Source organism: Notolabrus celidotus, chromosome 8 (genome assembly GCF_009762535.1).
Source record: "Notolabrus celidotus isolate fNotCel1 chromosome 8, fNotCel1.pri, whole genome shotgun sequence".
Taxonomy (NCBI): Eukaryota; Metazoa; Chordata; class Actinopteri; order Labriformes; family Labridae; genus Notolabrus; species Notolabrus celidotus.
Genome location: NC_048279.1, coordinates 5,512,706 through 5,530,064, shown reverse-complemented (window position 1 = coordinate 5,530,064; position 17,359 = coordinate 5,512,706). Strand labels below are relative to the sequence as shown.

The 17,359-nt window shown below is 39.6% G+C and overlaps 2 protein-coding genes across 6 annotated transcripts in view; both read right to left on the bottom strand.

The window, feature by feature from the left end:
• The window catches only part of LOC117817407 (long-chain-fatty-acid--CoA ligase 1-like), a 28,864-nt gene extending 27,939 nt beyond the window's left edge, over positions 1-925 (bottom strand). For 2 of the 4 annotated variants that reach the window (XM_034690118.1, XM_034690117.1), the window contains exon 1: positions 644-920. The gene's annotated coding sequence lies outside the window, so the exon portion shown is untranslated. Of the gene's footprint in view, positions 1-643 lie in introns of all 4 variants that reach the window. The other 2 variants (XM_034690119.1, XM_034690120.1) reach the window with 2 other exon arrangements.
• Positions 926-4,465: 3,540 nt separating this feature from the next.
• st3gal5 (ST3 beta-galactoside alpha-2,3-sialyltransferase 5) overlaps positions 4,466-17,359 on the bottom strand; it is a 30,122-nt gene continuing 17,228 nt past the window's right edge. For both annotated transcript variants that reach the window (XM_034690220.1, XM_034690218.1), the window contains exons 5-8: positions 14,559-14,695; positions 10,465-10,651; positions 8,736-8,894; positions 4,466-6,466 (exon numbers count right to left, since the gene is read on the bottom strand). In XM_034690220.1, coding sequence (XP_034546111.1) covers positions 6,209-6,466; positions 8,736-8,894; positions 10,465-10,651; positions 14,559-14,695 — 741 coding nt within the window. In that variant the 3' untranslated portion in view covers positions 4,466-6,208. The remainder of the gene's footprint in view (positions 6,467-8,735; positions 8,895-10,464; positions 10,652-14,558; positions 14,696-17,359) is intronic.

The window sequence follows — 17,359 nt, the reverse complement described above, 5'->3', positions numbered from 1 at the left end:
ACATCAGGAGTTAGACTTTAACTTCATACGACCTCGACGGTGCAAGGTGCAAGGTGACTTGATTGGACTTCAGAAGCTCAGGCCTGCTATCATATATGTCTTTGAACACAGTTATTGGAGCTATTTATCCCAACCTTTAACCAAAGGTTAGTCTGCTCGGCACGCGTACTCTAGAGAATGGACCGAAATCAATGAATGGAAAAGTTGCAAAACAAAACAGATGAAGTAAAGTGAACATCAGATTCACTCAGAGTAATAATTAAAGTGAATCAGGGGTCATGATGGCATGCAGACTGTCAGTGCGCGCAGCTTGAACCGTTCATTATCCAGTACAAGCCAATAACTATGTAAACCTGCAGACTCCTGAGTTCAACAGAGGACGAGTACAGTATTTAAGGCTGGGTTTAGAGAACTAAAGGGACATTACGCAGAGTTTCAGTGACGCTTGAACACATTTTCATTCATTTCATAGCGTGAAGTGTAACTGTCATAAACACGCGCACAGATAAGCGTGACCTTTCTTTAAATATAACCTACTTTTATTCCTCAGGCTGAGTTTCTCACTCTCAAACATCACACTGACTCTGCTGTACTAGTGTACAGTGCATTATGAATGAAGATATAAACTTAGTGAGGTACTCACCACCTCACAGCAGCAGAGCTCCCGAGTCTTTCCTGACCACGCGCACTGCACGGTGCTGAGAAAAAAAATCCACTTCCGGAAATGTTTCAAAGTAAAAGCAGCTCTCCCTTCATAATCCTTTGGGGATTTAAAGACGCTTTATGAAACACTAACACGGTATAAATGTATGAAGCGTAATACAGCTGTTTCCTTCTATAAAGGTTCACTCATAGTGTAAAGTTGGTAATGAGCTGGAGAGTCCCAGTGTGTCGGTTTAATGAGTTAGCTGTCTTTGGTTGTCGTGGTTACAACAACGCGGAAGTAGTCCTTACGACAGCCCCCTTGTTTATGTTTTTCATTATAATGCCAAAAAAGAACTCCTAAAAATTATTTCATGAAAAGAATCAACAAAAGGTATTCATGAGGACATTTTTAATAGCTATTTGAAGTAGACTGAAAAGTCGTCCGTTAATATGGACGCTCGTTAAACCGACACACCGGTGAATGTACTCCTCTGGTACAAAGTGTGATGGTTGTGAATAAAAACCTCAGAGCCGGCCCTAACAGACTTGGTGCCCTGGGTAAGATTTCAACTGGTGCCCCTTGTATTGTATCCAACTCCAGCAACAATCACATCACATATACAGTACACTGAAAAACAACTGACATACAGCTTTATGTTTTACAGGTTATCTTCATTTTAAAATAAAATGTACCTCTAAATCAGGGGTTCTCAAACTTTTGTGGCTTGTGTACCCCCTTTCAAAAACAATTTCAGCCAAGTACCTCCTGTATGGCCGAGAACATTTTTTAGGGAAATAATATGGGAAAATAACATAAATAAATGTATGCATGTGGTTTTACAGTGTCATAATAACAATGAAATGACAGATGACACAAATTCTATGCTTTATAGTGCAATATTTTTAAGAAATAATTAAAGATTGAGGCAGCTAGTACCTTAGATGGCCCAAGGAGCACACCGATTTATTTCTGTCAAACAAGAAGCATTTCAACCACCTGTCTATTGTTATCCTCCTGGCCCCGCTTTTATTAGCATGTAAATGTAAGTGATCGCTCGCTAAACAATTGACGTCACCAGACGGAGGCTGTCTGGTCCAAGTGGTTCTGCAAATAATATATGTTATGAATGAATATGCTCAATTTGAAAATAGTGCCCTAATTCATGTTGCATTGAAATAAAAATTAAACACTGATGATAAAATTGTTTGTAATCATTTTTATTATTTGTTGTGATGCAACTTTTAATTATTATTTTTTTTATATTTGTCACGTTCCCCTTGCAGTACTCCCACGTACCCCCATTTGAGAATCACTGCTCTAAAAGAACATTAATAAAATGGTAACAACACTAATATTTAACAGGAAAGAAATTATACAATTTAAAAAAACATGATGTAATAGTAGAATTCATTCAGTCATTTTATAACACAATAATTTCTACAGTACAGACACTTTCAACAAAGTAATGTATTAAGTGATGACTGAAAAGCCAGAAGCAAAATGCTTATTTAAGCCTAGCCTATATTTTCTATCTAATTAAGCTACCAGCTTCCAAAGAGTAAAGAAAAACAACAAAAGAAAACAAAAAGAAGTAAATCACGAACACTGAAATACTTCCAAATCTGATTTGTTAACCACCATTTTTTTAAAGTTTAAAGTTTTTAAATGTTTACTGGCATCACTCCGCAATTCAACCCCAAATTAAATGAGATAAAACAAGATAATTTTTCCTTTTATCTTCAAATTTTCTTCCTCACTCATTTAGCGGCGCCCCCTATGGACAACCGGCACCACTAGCATTTGCCTATACTGCCTACGCCACGGGCAAGCCCTGCAAAAAACTTAATGTAAAGTCAATATATAAATATGAAACAGACTCAGTGACGAGTGGAGAATGTGTAGTTCTTTGCAGTTTCAAAAAAGCCTTAAAATATAAATTAATTTATGGATATAATATAAAATGAATAATGTAATGAAAAAGAATAATCCTATCAAATACAATTAGGTCCTGGCAGCAGTCGGTGCTCAGGCCCTGATAAGAATTAAGGAGTGTAATGCTGATGTTTTTGGGAGATATTATGGGTTGTACAGGAGAGGCAAAAATAAGCCTTTTGAAACATATCAGAACATGTCAAATTATCTTTACTACTCACACAAACTGTAGGCATTTGTTCTTTTTAAATTAATGACCGAAATAAATATTCATTCATTCACTATATATGCAAAAGTAGATTTCTGGGAGTGATAATAGATGATAAACTTGGAAACCACATATAGATTATTTAAAGAGGAAAGTGTGTAATGTGTTGGTGTTTTAGGCAGGGCCAAGGACAGTTTGGATTCTACTTCTCCTTGTATTTTGTACTGTTCATTTGTTCTTCCATATTTTAGTTATTGCTCAGAGGTATGGGGCAACACTTAGATGACTAATATTAACCCTTTGTATGTGTTACAGAAAAGAGCAATCAGACTTATAAATAAGGTGAATGTTAGAGAACACACTAACAGTTTGTTTATCAGCTCATATTTGTTTAAATGTAAAGATCTAGTTAACTTTAAAACATTATTATTTGTGTTTAAAGCCAGAAACAGATTATAACCTGATAACTTACAGAAGTTGTTTGTGTTTACATCTCATGAGGAGGCTCATAAACGGAACTTTAATTTCAAAAGTCCATACGCACACTACATTAAAGCAAACGTGTTTCAGTTTGTGGAGTGAAACTTTGGAATTCTCTGGATGATGATCTAAAATGCTGCTCTAATATTTTACAGTTTAAAAGAATGTTAAAAGGTAAAGTAATGGGGAACTACAAACTCATCCAGTAAATCTGTATTTGATGTTTCAGTGTTTATTGTTATATTTGATGTTCTGTGAAAAGAGATGGTGATTACCAACGCTCTTGCTGTCTGGTTTACTGGTAGATTATGTTGTGATTAAGGAGAGGGGCAGGTACTATAAGTTTTTCTTCTTCCTGCTCCTGTGTGTTCATGGACAGTGTATACTGTATTTTGTGAAGATGTGTATCAAATAGGTTGTGTTGTCAAACACTGAAGTGAGCAAATACAATTCTTATGAATGAATGAATGAATGAATGAATGAATGAATGAATACACTACCAGTCAAAAGTTTGGACACACCTTCTCATTCAGTGGTTTGTATTTATTTGAATTATTTTCAACATTGTAGATTAATACTGAAGACATCAAAACTATGAAATAATCTGGTTTTACCATAATCTGGATTACAACAGTAGTCAAATAGGACTATCCATTGTGTACTAACCCTACCTCTGAACAACACAACTGATGGTCTCAAACACATTAAGAAGGCAAGTCATTCTACAAATGAACTCTTGACAAGGCTCATGTTCATTAGAAACCATTCCAGGAGACCACTTCATGAAGCAGACTGAGAGAAAACCAAGAGTGTGCAAAGCTGTCATGAAGGAAAAAGTGTTAAACAAAACAGAATCTAAAATATAAAACATGTTCTGCTTTGTTTAACACTTTTTTGTTCATTAAATAATTCCATGTATGTTCTTTCATAGTGTTGATGTCTTAAGTATTAATCTACAGTGTTTACAATCATTACAATAAATACAAACCCTTGAATGAGAAGGTGTTTCCAAACTTTTGACTGGTAGTGTATATCCTTCATGGTTAACATTTGCAGTCATTTTTGCTGGTTAACGAGAGAAGCAAACTTCCCCTGAACACTCATGTCAACCCTCAATCTCTGTGAATTTAACATGAAATAACTGACATGGTGAAATGATTAATGGCTGATCATTAACACACAAGTTATTCACTCACTTATCCACTGCCACATTGTTTAGTTTTTACAACATATTTACATTTAATAAGGTCAAACAGAAGATTGAATTATAAAAACATGGTAGTAAAGACTGCTTCATTCAAATTCAAATTGATCTTTCATACATTTTGTTCAACATGAAAAAGTTCTCATCAGACCGCTTCCTAATCCATTCATCTATCATTGTTTACCAATCAGCTCGTCCTGATATCAGTCCTGTTAGATTAGAGCGTTTGATTTATTCTCCTGAGAACAATCCACATCTCTACTCAACATGGAGGAAGAACAAAACAGTGTGAGGTCTACATGAATTAAATTACAGCAACATCACAAGTTAAATGGAATCATCATACCTTGACATTCTGAATGTAATCAAACAATCTTGTTGAGTTAAAATGTTTAACACATTGAAAATATACTAACGCAACAATTAAAAAGACACTTTATAAATAAAACTCTTCAATAGTGCGCCACTTTCCACAACGCAGCTGTTCTGAAAGACTGCAGATTAAAGACGTTACACTTTTAAAAATTCATCCAGATTTCATTTGATTCTTCAAACGATCACAAAATGTTGCTGACTTGCTTTAAAATGATTTGAATATGCTCAGAAATATTGCAGTTTGTCACAATATGATGCATGGTTTCACATTCCACTGAACCTTCAAATAAAGATTCATATCTTCCAGTGTTAGTACAAATAAATAATGTGCTGCCTCTTTAAGATGATTATAAAGAGCTGTATCATTCAACGTAAACGTCAGGAATAAGTTTGGCTCATTTGAGTCCCTTCACTATGAAGGCTAATGACTCAATCATTACAGCAGTCAGGCTGTGTTGGAACAGGAAAGCTGCTGTATTAATACAATCATTATTATTACTGTGTTAGAACAACAGCACCAGGCTTTATGAAGTAAAAAGGAATATATATTATTATTAAATATGGTCCCAAATTATAGAAACAAAAGAAAACATAAAGGAAGGAATGGTTTGGAGCTCAAAGATCTACCATGAAGATCAGAAACACGTCTCATTAACTAGTTGTACAAAATAAATCCATTGGCTGTTAAAGAACATTTTGTTTCAGCAGAAGCAGGGGTCCCATTTCATAAAATCCTCAGCAGATACACACGACCCTTTGGAATGAAAGGACCACTGGTATTGGTTGATAAGTAAGCGTTTGCTCATTCCTAGCCCCCTCAGACGATACAGTCTCATCCATATATGGTCACTTCTGGCTCAAAAACCAGAAGATGGCAACGGTCAGAGAGGCTTCAGAATCTAGTTACACAAAGTTCAGAATCTAGTTACACAAACCCAAGAATTAATGAAGTCTATCAATATAATATATTGCTCATATACGTGGAGTTGTTCCATTAAAATGATTACATATCACATCTATACATTTTTATGAGAACTTGAGGTTGCGTGCAGGCAGAGTTTTTGGGGTTTCTTTGCGCCCCGATCAGATGAAGTCAGTAAGATTAGGGAGAAGGTTCTCTGCTGTGAGGTGGAATGGGATCTGAGGAGAGGTTTGGTATCATGCTTTCTTATTTAGACCTGGTATAGTGATGTGGTCTGACTGGTATGATTACAAATGGACAGCTCTAATCACAGCTGTCCACACATCACCAACATACCTTCATAAGCCTTTAGAAACATGAACCAGCCTCTCTGTGTTTCCATACAGATTGGTGTTTTTTCTTTGAAGCCCTCCCACAGACTCACAGTCCAGGGTGTCAGGGTCAGCTGGAGCAGAAGGAGCAGTGAATGCCTCCGGTCAGATCAGTAATGGTTCCCTCTCTGACAAGGCTCTGCAGGAGCTCAGTCTCTTTGCCCACATTGTGCATGGTCTGCTGCCGCATGATGCTCATGGGCATTTGGTCGTAGTAGTGCAGTGGCGTCCCCTGCTGGGACAGATTGTAGCCAAAGCCTGCCAGGCTGACCTCGTCACACAGGAGGCTGGCTAAACTCAGTGCAGAGACGCCGATGGTGGGCACATTCTGTGTAAAAAAAAGAAGAAGAAACCAATGTTACGTCCTCCCGTTATGTCTGCCTCTTCTCTAGATAAATCATCATCATCATATCAGGGTCAAGGAGGCAGACACCCTCTCTACTTTTAAGAGTAGGCTTCAAACTTTCCTTTTTGATAAAGCTTATAGTTAGAGCTGGATCAGGCTTGGACCAGCTCTTAGTTATGCTGCTATAGGCTTAGACTGCTGGGGGAACTGGTGCACTGACACACAGGGATCCTGTCTCACCCCCAACCCCCTCATTACTTACTTTAACTCTTCCTGTCCCATTAAAGTGTCTAACCATAGACCTTTCTGGAGTCCCTGTGCTCCCTTGTCTTGTAGGTTCCTCTGAGCTGCCGTAGACGTCCTCCTGCTGTGGACGTTCCAGACTCCAGCTGATACGGACGAGCTGGACTCCAGCAGCAACAGGTACTACTACTCATCTCATCACTATCACCGCTCCCTCTCTCTCTTATTCTCCTCTATCCCTCTTTCCAGACCCAACTCTGTCAAGGCAGATGGCTGAGTCTTATCCTGTCTTGGTGTTTGGTCTCTGTTCATAATTTGACATAGAGTGTGGTCTACACCTGCTCTGTTTGTAAAAGCGTCTTGAGATAACGTTTGGTGTGATTTGGTGCTCTACAAATAAAGATTGATTGATTGATAGATTGATTGATTGATATCATTGCATCAGACGCTCAGAGAGAGAGAGAGAGAGAGAGAGAGAGAGAGAGAGAAAGAGAGAGAGAATGAGAGAGAGAGAATGAGAGAGAGAGAGAGAGAGAGAGAGAAAGAGAGAGAGAATGAGAGAGAGAGAATGAGAGAGAGAGAGAGAGAGAGAGAGAGAGAGAGAGAGAGAGAGAGAGAGAGAGAGAGAGACTTAACTTTATAACTAACACCATCAGTGTATGAAATAAACAAGCTGTCACTGTTCGTCTCTGTCAGCAGAAACAGTGACAGCTGACTCCTATCATCGTGCACTCAGAGATCAGGGTGTTATGTTTAATTTCGGACAAAGGTGACATATGGACGACCTCACCTGTAGAGGATAAAAGAGACGCGCTCCGCAGAATGTTTATTTTAACCTTTTTCTTCTTGTGCCGTTTTGGCAGCGCGTTTTCTGCTGCACTGGACTGATTTGAATAAAACGCCGCCAACACGTCGCTGTAATGTTGCAGTTAAAAATGAAAACAGTGTTCTTCATGAAAACACATCTGACTCTGACGAGACCTGGGGCAGTACAGAAATGGGCGGAGGACGCTGCCTCACATTTTAAATGATGGAGAAACTCTGCACAGGTGTCACTCATTTTTCATTTACAAGTTGCGCCAAACATAATGTATCGGCCCCTTTTTGACAGACACATTAGAAAACTCGGTGTAGTGGAGCCTTCACGATTAGATTAACAGTGACACTTTTAAGCGCGGTTGATAGTGAAACCGGTTAATCCCTTCATCCCTAGTTGACTTCTAGTTTCATTTACTGGAATCTCCTTTTGAGCTTTTTTGAGATGTGAAAATTTAAGGTAGGTAACTTTCCTTAAAATCAGACACAGCTAATATTGTGCAGCTGCCCGCTGGACCCTGTGGAGGTCATGGCTATCAATCTATCTTCTCTGATGGACAACACGTCCAATCCCCTGCAGGAGACTCATTCACCTGCGGTGTCTCACAGAGCCGCAGGTCTTTTCTTCCTGCAGTGGTCAGACTTTTAATCAACAACAATAACCTCACTAAAACGGACTGAAGTGCACTAACTCCCCTGTCTATTTATTAATGTGCAAAAATTACTTCATCCCTCTCATGTGCAATACTCATCTTCTCAGTTCTGTACGTTGTTTTTATGTTACTAGTCTGTGCACATTTTTCACTGCATCCCTGGTTTTGTAAATATTTGTAAATTTACTTATTAAGTTGTGTGTATACGTTCATAAGATAAACTTATTTTACTTTCTTTAACTTTAATTGCTAATAACTTTTTAATAATTGCTATTTTATAGGCTCTTGTTTACTTTATCCTGTTCTGCACTGTCTACTCTGCTGCTGTAACACTGTAAATTTCTCCATTGTGAGACGAATAAAGGATTATCTTATCTTCAATTAAACATTCCTGTATATGTAAATATAACACAAGTCCAAACAACATTCAGCTTCCACAACACTTTGACTCCTTGATGGTTTTAGCTCTGAAGCTCACATGGAAATCTTTCTCAACAAGCAGGATTCATGTTAAACCTTTAATGAGAAGTGTCTGTTACCTGGTCACTGCCCCACAGGCGTGGTCTGGGTGCAGAGTATTTCAGAAGGTCCAATGCCGTCTCTCGGATGACTTGTGGGTTTATAAGCCTGAACTTTTGGGGCTCAAGAGGGATTTGATTTGGAACCTTCTGCCAGAAGAAGAGCCAGTCCCACAGAGGCTGCAGCAGAAAACACACACGTGTACAATTCTCCACACAAATAGTTCTTTCTCAGTTTTCCTAGCATTTAAATCAACTTTTAGATCTCGATCACACACCCACTCAAATCAATTATTTGAAAACAATAAGGCGAGAAGGCCAAGATGGAACCGCTGTGACCGTAAAATAAGAAGATCCAGCATGGAGAGCAATCTTGAGAGGGAGACCTGTCACATAATCATTCAGAGGATTACATATGTGGTAACTCAGAGACAGGGTGATTCCAAAAGCCTGTTACAGCCTGCTGTAATGTATTTAGAACAAAGGCAGAAAACACAGGGCGTGGAGCGGACTTTGATTCACATTGTTTCTTTAGAGCTTCGTTTTCCTACTTTGTTTGCTGTTTGAGCTCTGAGAGAAGAAACACTTGGTTGATATGAAAACAGCTGTACTTTTCAGGACATTCAATTTGCCTGGGGAAGGAAATTCATTCATGGCCACACTTAAGGCTGATTTATACTGCTATGTCGCCCCTACGCAGCAGAGGCTGACGCGGACATGAGCACCACATATTTGTGCGTCGATGTGTCCGTGTCCCACAGCAATTCTCTGCCGAAATGCTTGAGGGCAGTGTGGTCTCTCTGATAAATTGGTCCCCTGCTTCCGGCCCCGCTACGATCTCTGTTTACTTTTCCACAGTGATGAAGAATAGAGAGGAGGAGATGAAATACACGGCAGATGAACAGGGATCCTGGAAGTGCTGTAAATGCAGGAAATACAATGCCGCCGAGGGGACCAATCACAGGGTTTGCGGTCCGTGTTGATTCTACGCGCAGTTACATTTTGGAGGAGGTGCATGTCAGCTACTTTCGTAGGCCTCTGCATAGGAACGGGAGCTACGCAGACCCCCAGAGTAGGCTACGCCGTTGATTTGACGCAGAAGTATAAATCAGGCTTTATTGTAGGATTTGTTTAGAAACAGGATGTACACAGAGCTACTTTTCTATGAGGTAGGAAACTGCAGACTGCTTCCATTTTCCCAATCACACTGTGGGAATGTTATTTTCTCTCCTGCAAATTATTAAGCACAATAAAACGTTACGTTTTTTCTGGGTTTATCATCTGTCTTTTTCCCTCGATGATTCTCTCACAGTAATTCTTAATACTGGTGCGATTTCACTTCTATGATTCTAAATAAGGAACGAGTCAGACATGATGTGACCATCCTAGATCTGAAGCCGAGTCCTGAATGAGAGACACACCAGCTTTAATCCTCAGCTCAGGTAGTGTGTCAGGTTACAAACTCCAAACAAGAACCAAAAACTTTATCACAGAACTTAAACATCTAATACTCAGTATCCAATCAAACATGTAAGGTTTTCTGACAAACATTACATTACAGTGCATTACATATTATTATATATGTATAGATACATTAAACATTAGAAAATCAATGTGTGGCAGAATGAATGCTCCTGAGTGGTTGGCAAAATAAGTTATTGGCTGACCCGCTGAATTTTAAAAATATAGTATAGTGAAGTTATTCTGAATTTGAGTTTGAATATATTTGAATCTGTCATCTTCTCCTCACCACAGTCAGCTTGTTGATCATAGCAGAGGTCCAGCTGATGTCCACGCCCTTGTATACGACCGCTGCAAACAGAGTGTGTGGGTCTGTGTCCACCCAGTTGAGCGGCGTGCCCTCTGGGTAACTCATCCTGATGCTGGTTCGATTTCCTACGTCCACACTGAACTCCCCCAGAGGGCCGCTGTTCAACCTGGAGGAGGGAGACACACAGGGACAGAAGTCAGTGACCTTTAATAGGACTGTAAAGCGCTTTATAGAGCAGTTAAATCAACTGGACAAGCATTAACTCAAGTGTATTTACAGGTGCTGCAAGAATCAATATAAGAACCCAACCACCTGGATAAAGGTCTTACACTGAGGTGCTGCCGAGGAGAAGACACAGCGTATACAGCAGGCACCACTGAGGTCACTGACTCAATTATTATTAGATCAATAATGCGTCATCTTTGATGCTCAAATTGAAAGAACTAAAAGTTGAAGAATGTCAGCACTCGCTATACAGTTCAAAACTTTTAATGTCAGAAATTGACAGCAGCTTAAAGAAACGAACGCGTTTCAGCTTTCATCAGTATCTCACCAACTAGGTGGGTGTGTCCCATTTATAAGTGATTATCACCAAGAGGCAAACCACAAAGAAAGGCCATGTTACATAATAACACAACGTGATACGAGGCAGAAACTTAAGTCAACAGGAAGTAAAAAAAATGTGTGGTATATCAGCAGCATGAAAACTCACAAGCCGAAAATAAACAAATACATAAATGAAACAGTCATGATACCTGTGGTCACTGTAGACTGCACAGAAAAGGAGTAAAAGAACTGGCCAAACTAAAAAACAGTCCATTATAAAACCAACTGGAACCATAAAACCAAATACATAGAGCCAAGACATATCGAGATCGGGCCAAACTTCATTATCAACTCACATTGTAGTCAGCGTAGAACACGTTTTTGCTGCTCCAGACTCAAGATTGTACAATAAACACAAAGATCACCAACAAATCACAACATCAAGACATCCTCTACACTGTGTTATAGGGATGTAAGGATATATCGCAAGATGGTACAAATGGATAAAAATAAGGGTGGATTAAAACCGATTCAACAAAATGTGTATCTGGATATCATTTTTAAACAGTAGAAGGCGCTATATGCATTATACTCCACTTATTCAACATCACTGAGTCTCTTGCGCTGCTCTCTCATCACTCGCTGAGTGGAGGTGTTTTAAGTTTAAAGCATGTTTCAGAATCAGCTGACTGAAGGTGTTGAACCCAGCAGAATGAAATGCAGATAGTGCCTTCAACTGTTTGAAAATAATAATAATGGGGGCTGCGGCTGAGTGACAGGTCTCCACGAGCGCTTTTTTCCTCCGCTGCTGGACTGATTCTGACCGGGTTGCGCTCCCGGCTGACACCTGACCACGTTTAAATGCTTATTTTTCTCAATCAGAACGATTAGACAGAAAACTGGACACTGTGAGTCTAACATATGATTCTGTTCAGTTGTCCTGTTGCAGTAAATCCACATGTTGTAGTCTGAGTCTTCACTCTATGACCATGCGTCTACAGAGAGTATTTATAAGCCTGCTCCTCACGGTGATATTCAGCGTGTTAACATTTTGAACACCTCAATATGATCTGTAGCTGTTTAATACGGTCAGTAATATACACTGTGTCATGAAGGAAAATTTAATTTAGGGGAAAAAACGCATTTGGCATTTTTTTTGACATGGAAAACATTCACATTTTTTTAATGATTAAACAGTAATTGATCGTTAACATATCCAAAGATCGATCACGAAGAATACTTGAAATTTACATCCCTAATTTAAAGATATATAACAGAATATTTCACTCAAGGGTGCGGTGTGAAGCAAGGATGCCGTTTAAGTCCCACATTATTCAATCTGTATATAAATGAACTTGCAGAGCAGCTGGATGGTTCAGCAGCTCCAGGCCTCACACTCTTAGACACAGAAGTTAGATACCTGCTTTATGCAGATGACCTTATTCTGTTGTCTCCAACCAGAGAGGGTCTCCAACATAACCTGACCATCCTGGAACAATACTGCCAGAACTGGGCATTGGAGGTCAATTTTAAGAAAACACAAATAATGATCTTTCAAAAAAAGCCCAGATGTCTTGAAAATAAATATATTTTTACTCTGAATAACACTCAAATTAAACACACAAAGAATTATACTTACCTTGGTCTGAACATATCTGCATCAGGACATTTTAACATGGCAATAAATGCACTTAAAGAAAAAGCACGGAGGGCAATCTATGCATTAAAAACCAAATTATTCAAGATTAACATTCCAATTAGAATCTGGACAAAAATATTTGATAGTGTAATTGTAGCTATAGCTCTGTATGGAAGTGAGATCTGGGACCCCCTCAGTAGACTGGAGCATGGCTCATGGGACAAACACCCAATAGAAGCTCTCCATACTGAATTCTGTAGAAGAATCCTAAATGTTCAAAGAAAAACTTCAAATAACGCCTCCCGAGCAGAACTGGGACGTTTCCCATTACTATTAAACATTCAGAAACGGGCAATCAAATTTTGGACCCATCTAAATTTAAGCCCAACAGAATCACTTCAATTTAAAGCAGTAAAAACCCAAGAGCTGAACCCTGAAAATTGTCCCCTTAGTCAGCTGGTGAGGAAGCTAATCACCCCGACTCCAATCAGCACTGATCCAAAACACAACTAAATTAAACTCATCATGAAGCACTCCAAAGATCTGTATTTAGAACACTGGAGAAACCAAACAAAGACCCAAAGTAGAATGAATTGTTATTTGACCCTAAACCGTGATTATAAATGATCTGAATATCTGTACAGTGTCAGAGATACAAAACAAAGATATATCCTGACCAAATACAGGCTGAGTGATCACCAGCTGGCTGTAGAGACAGGGAGACACAGACAGACATGGCTGCCCAGAGAGGAGCGTCTATGTGCTCACTACTCTACAGGGGACATAGAGACAGAGATGCACTTCTTCCTCCACTGTAGCAAGTTCTCTTTGCTAAGAGATTCCCACTACAGGAAAATTACTACAATAGTATCAAACTTCCCAACATTAACCCCAGAAGAGAAACTGTCAGTTCTCCTGGGGGAAGGGTCAGCAGCTCCTCTGGCTGCTAAATATGTGTCTGCCTGTCACAGCCTGAGGGACGCACCATCCCATGGTGTTTGATTTTGGGTGGAGGTTTTGTGAGCGTGCTGCATCGGGTGAGGACATTGAGATATGCTGTATAGGTGACACCATTGTTCATTAATGCATATAAAATATGTAATACATGGTTGATATGTATGTGATGAATATAATATGTAATGAATATTGTGTGTGATTAATGTATATATGGTGAGTGTAGTGTGTTGTGAATATATATAATGTACTGTATGAATGTATGTGCTTTGGCAATAACATCTCTTTGTTCATGCCAATAAAACTAATTTGAATTTGAATTTATATACCTTGTTTGTTTTAATATTTCATTTGGGAATCGTTCACTTTCCATTTCTCTATAATTGTTCTGAAATTTTCCAACAAGGTATTTTTGTACGGTGATTTTGAGTTTTTTTGCAAGGTGCAGAAAAAAAAGTGTGCAGTGGTTTTATTTGAGTTACAACACACCTTAAAAATGAAAAAGGATTACTTCGTTTACAAAGAAATATAAGAGAACAAATATATATTGCAACTTTCTTTATCTGAGCATTGAAATAAAATAATAGTTATTTAAATTTAGAGTTCAATCCAGTTTTCTTGAAAATCGTTAGAGAATCGTGAGTGAATCGTATCGTGAACCCAAAATCGGGATTCAAATCTAATCGTGGGTTGAGTGTATCCTTACATCCCTACTGTGTTATTAAATGTGGGTGACCAAAATACAAATACACCTTACAGGAATCAGGAGAAAGAAAACTTAAGCCTCTAGGAGACTTCTAGGAGTTCTTCAAATTGAAAGAACTGACATGATAGTGATGAAGTTGAATTAATATCTTACTCGACTGCATGTAGAAAATAAAACCATGTTAGGTTTAGAATGAGGATCACTTATTCTCAAAGTTGTGTTTCTAACCTGATGATGACGTCAAACCGGTTGATCAGTGGGCCGAGTTCCAGGTCTTTGAGAATGCCTCCATTTCCCATAACCACACAGCGCCTACAGTTCTTTGATGGGTCTCCTGGCGGAGCTGCAGAGGCCGAGTCTGGAAGCTTTCAAAGAAAAAGCACAGAGAGAAAAATCAGGTCAATGCTGAGTAAGGTGCTGCACGTCCATCAACTCTTCATACTCAAAATGAATTTCAAGTTGGCTCATGAAAACAGTTGATCATTTCCAAACCTCTGGCATGCTCTTCACTCTGTATATCTGTACTCTATAAAAGACGGTCTGAGTCCAGAAAGACGCTGCGTGCACTTCAGAATACTACAGAATTCATGACTGAGAGGGAGACCTTATTTGAAATTTGTGTCTTTAGGACGTACTTTATAAATATGTGTGGTTAGCCATAAAACAGAACTTCAGTGACTCAATCAAGCTGCTGTGTTCAAATTCATGTTGTTGGTCTAAGTGAACTGAGCAGCTGCTGCTGGTTACATGAGGAAATACAGACACTTCAAAAACTCCAGTGACAGCATGCTGTAAACAGGTGGACTGTACTATTTCTCCATTTCTCTACAACCTTTAGGCTAAATGTACAACCTCTACTTCCCCTTGAAATAGTCACATGACCGAGGGGTTATGCAGCCACAGCTCAACCTCCACCTCGATATCTATATGTCATTTCAACACGAGGTGCAGCTGCATGTTTCTGCATGTGAACAGTTTGATCCGTTCCCACTAGACTGGAAACCAGCGACCATCTGTCATGAGCTTAAAGACCGACAACTGGCTTAAAGAAATCTAAAGAAATGACTCAAATGTCTTTAGATGCCCGTTAAAGTATCTTTAAGTGAAATAAGAGTCATTGAATCTTCTTCAGAGACATCTTACATTTCAGGTTGAGATGAAGTAGTGCATAGATTTCTGTATGAAGTGAATGTAATGGCCCTGTCACACCTTGACGATCTAGCCAGCGTACGCTGGTGTTTACAAAAATTGGCAAGTACACTGGCTTATGTTGCATAAGTTAAAGGTATGTTTTGTATAAGTTAAGAGCATGCTGAAGCACGCTGGTATACGTCGTAGTACGGCGAGTAAGGATCATACGACCAACATACGCCTGCCATAAGTTGTAGGTAAGTTCTGCTGTGGTTGACACACGTTCACACATGTAGAGCTGTGTGTCTGTGTGTCTGTGTGTCTGTGTGTCTGCGTGTGTGTGAGTGTGAGAAGCCTTGGAGCCCTCACTCACTTGAATTCAATGAAGTTCAAAATATGACGTTTTTGAAAGCGCTGCAGTCAATAAGTGTAACTTCCTGTAAAGAAATGTGTTCCTGCTGGTTTCACTCCTCTGACACTCTCCATGGCTCATCATGTTCTTACAAAGAGAGACTGCAGAGTTTTTAATAACACACACCTTTTTTAATCACCAATGAAGAGCATCTCATTTCAACACGTAGACATCGTCATTAACCAATGACAGCCTTTTTATACGCTTCGTATGCGTTATTATGCTGCCGATGGGCTGCATCTCAAAGCTCTTAACTTTAGTGTCCTCTCCTCTCTCCTCAACCCAACCAGACGTAGTTAATGAACCGCCATTTTAAGTGGCGCCCCAAAGCTCTTAACACTGCTTGGAGGAGAGAGGAGAGAGGAAGGAGGAGACTGATCGGAGGAGCCATGAGCAAGGAAACACGAGAGCAGACTTTGCAGAAGTCTTTTCCCCTTATCAAACATCGCTCTCTGATTGGACGCTGGAGCGGCTCAGCCTTCTCTGTCACTTCACAACAACTAAGTTTAATAACGGCGAAAAGACAGACCTTAAAACAGTCACTAAGGGTGTCCTGAAAAATACCTTAAAACCGTATCTAAGGGTGCCCTGAAACAGACCTTGAAACAGTCACTAAGGGGGCCCTGAAACAGACCTTAAAACAGTCACTAAGGGTGTCCTGAAAAATACCTTAAAACCATATCTAAGGGTGCCCTGAAACAGACCTTAAAACAGTCACTAAGGGGGCCCTGAAACAGACCTTAAAACAGTCACTAAGGGTGCCCTGAAACAGACCTTAAAACAGTCACTAAGGGTGCCCTGAAACTGACTTTAAAACAGTCACTAAGGGTGCCCTGAAACAGACCTTAATACAGTCACTAAGGGTGCCCTGAAACTGACTTTAAAACAGTCACTAAGGGTGCCATGAAACTGACTTTAAAACAGTCACTAAGGGTGCCCTGAAACAGACCTTAAAACAGTCACTAAGGGTGCCCTGAAACAGACCTTAAAACAGTCACTAAGGGTGCCCTGAAACAGACCTTAAAACAGTCACTAAGGGTGCCCTGAAACAGACCTTAAAACAGTCACTAAGGGTGCCCTGAAACTGACTTTAAAACAGTCACTAAGGGTGCCCTGAAACAGACCTTAATACAGTCACTAAGGGTGCCCTGAAACTGACTTTAAAACAGTCACTAAGGGTGCCCTGAAACAGACCTTAAAACAGTCACTAAGGGTGCCCTGAAACAGACCTTAAAACAGTCACTAAGGGTGCCCTGAAACAGACCTTAAAACAGTCACTAAGGGTGCCCTGAAACAGACCTTAAAACAGTCACTAAGGGTGCCCTGAAACAGACCTTAAAACAGTCACTAAGGGTGCCCTGAAACAGACCTTAAAACAATCACTAAGGGTGCCCTGAAACAGACCTTAAAACAGTCACTAAGGGTGCCCTGAAACAGACCTTAAAACAGTCACTAAGGGTGCCCTGAAACATATCGGCAACATATG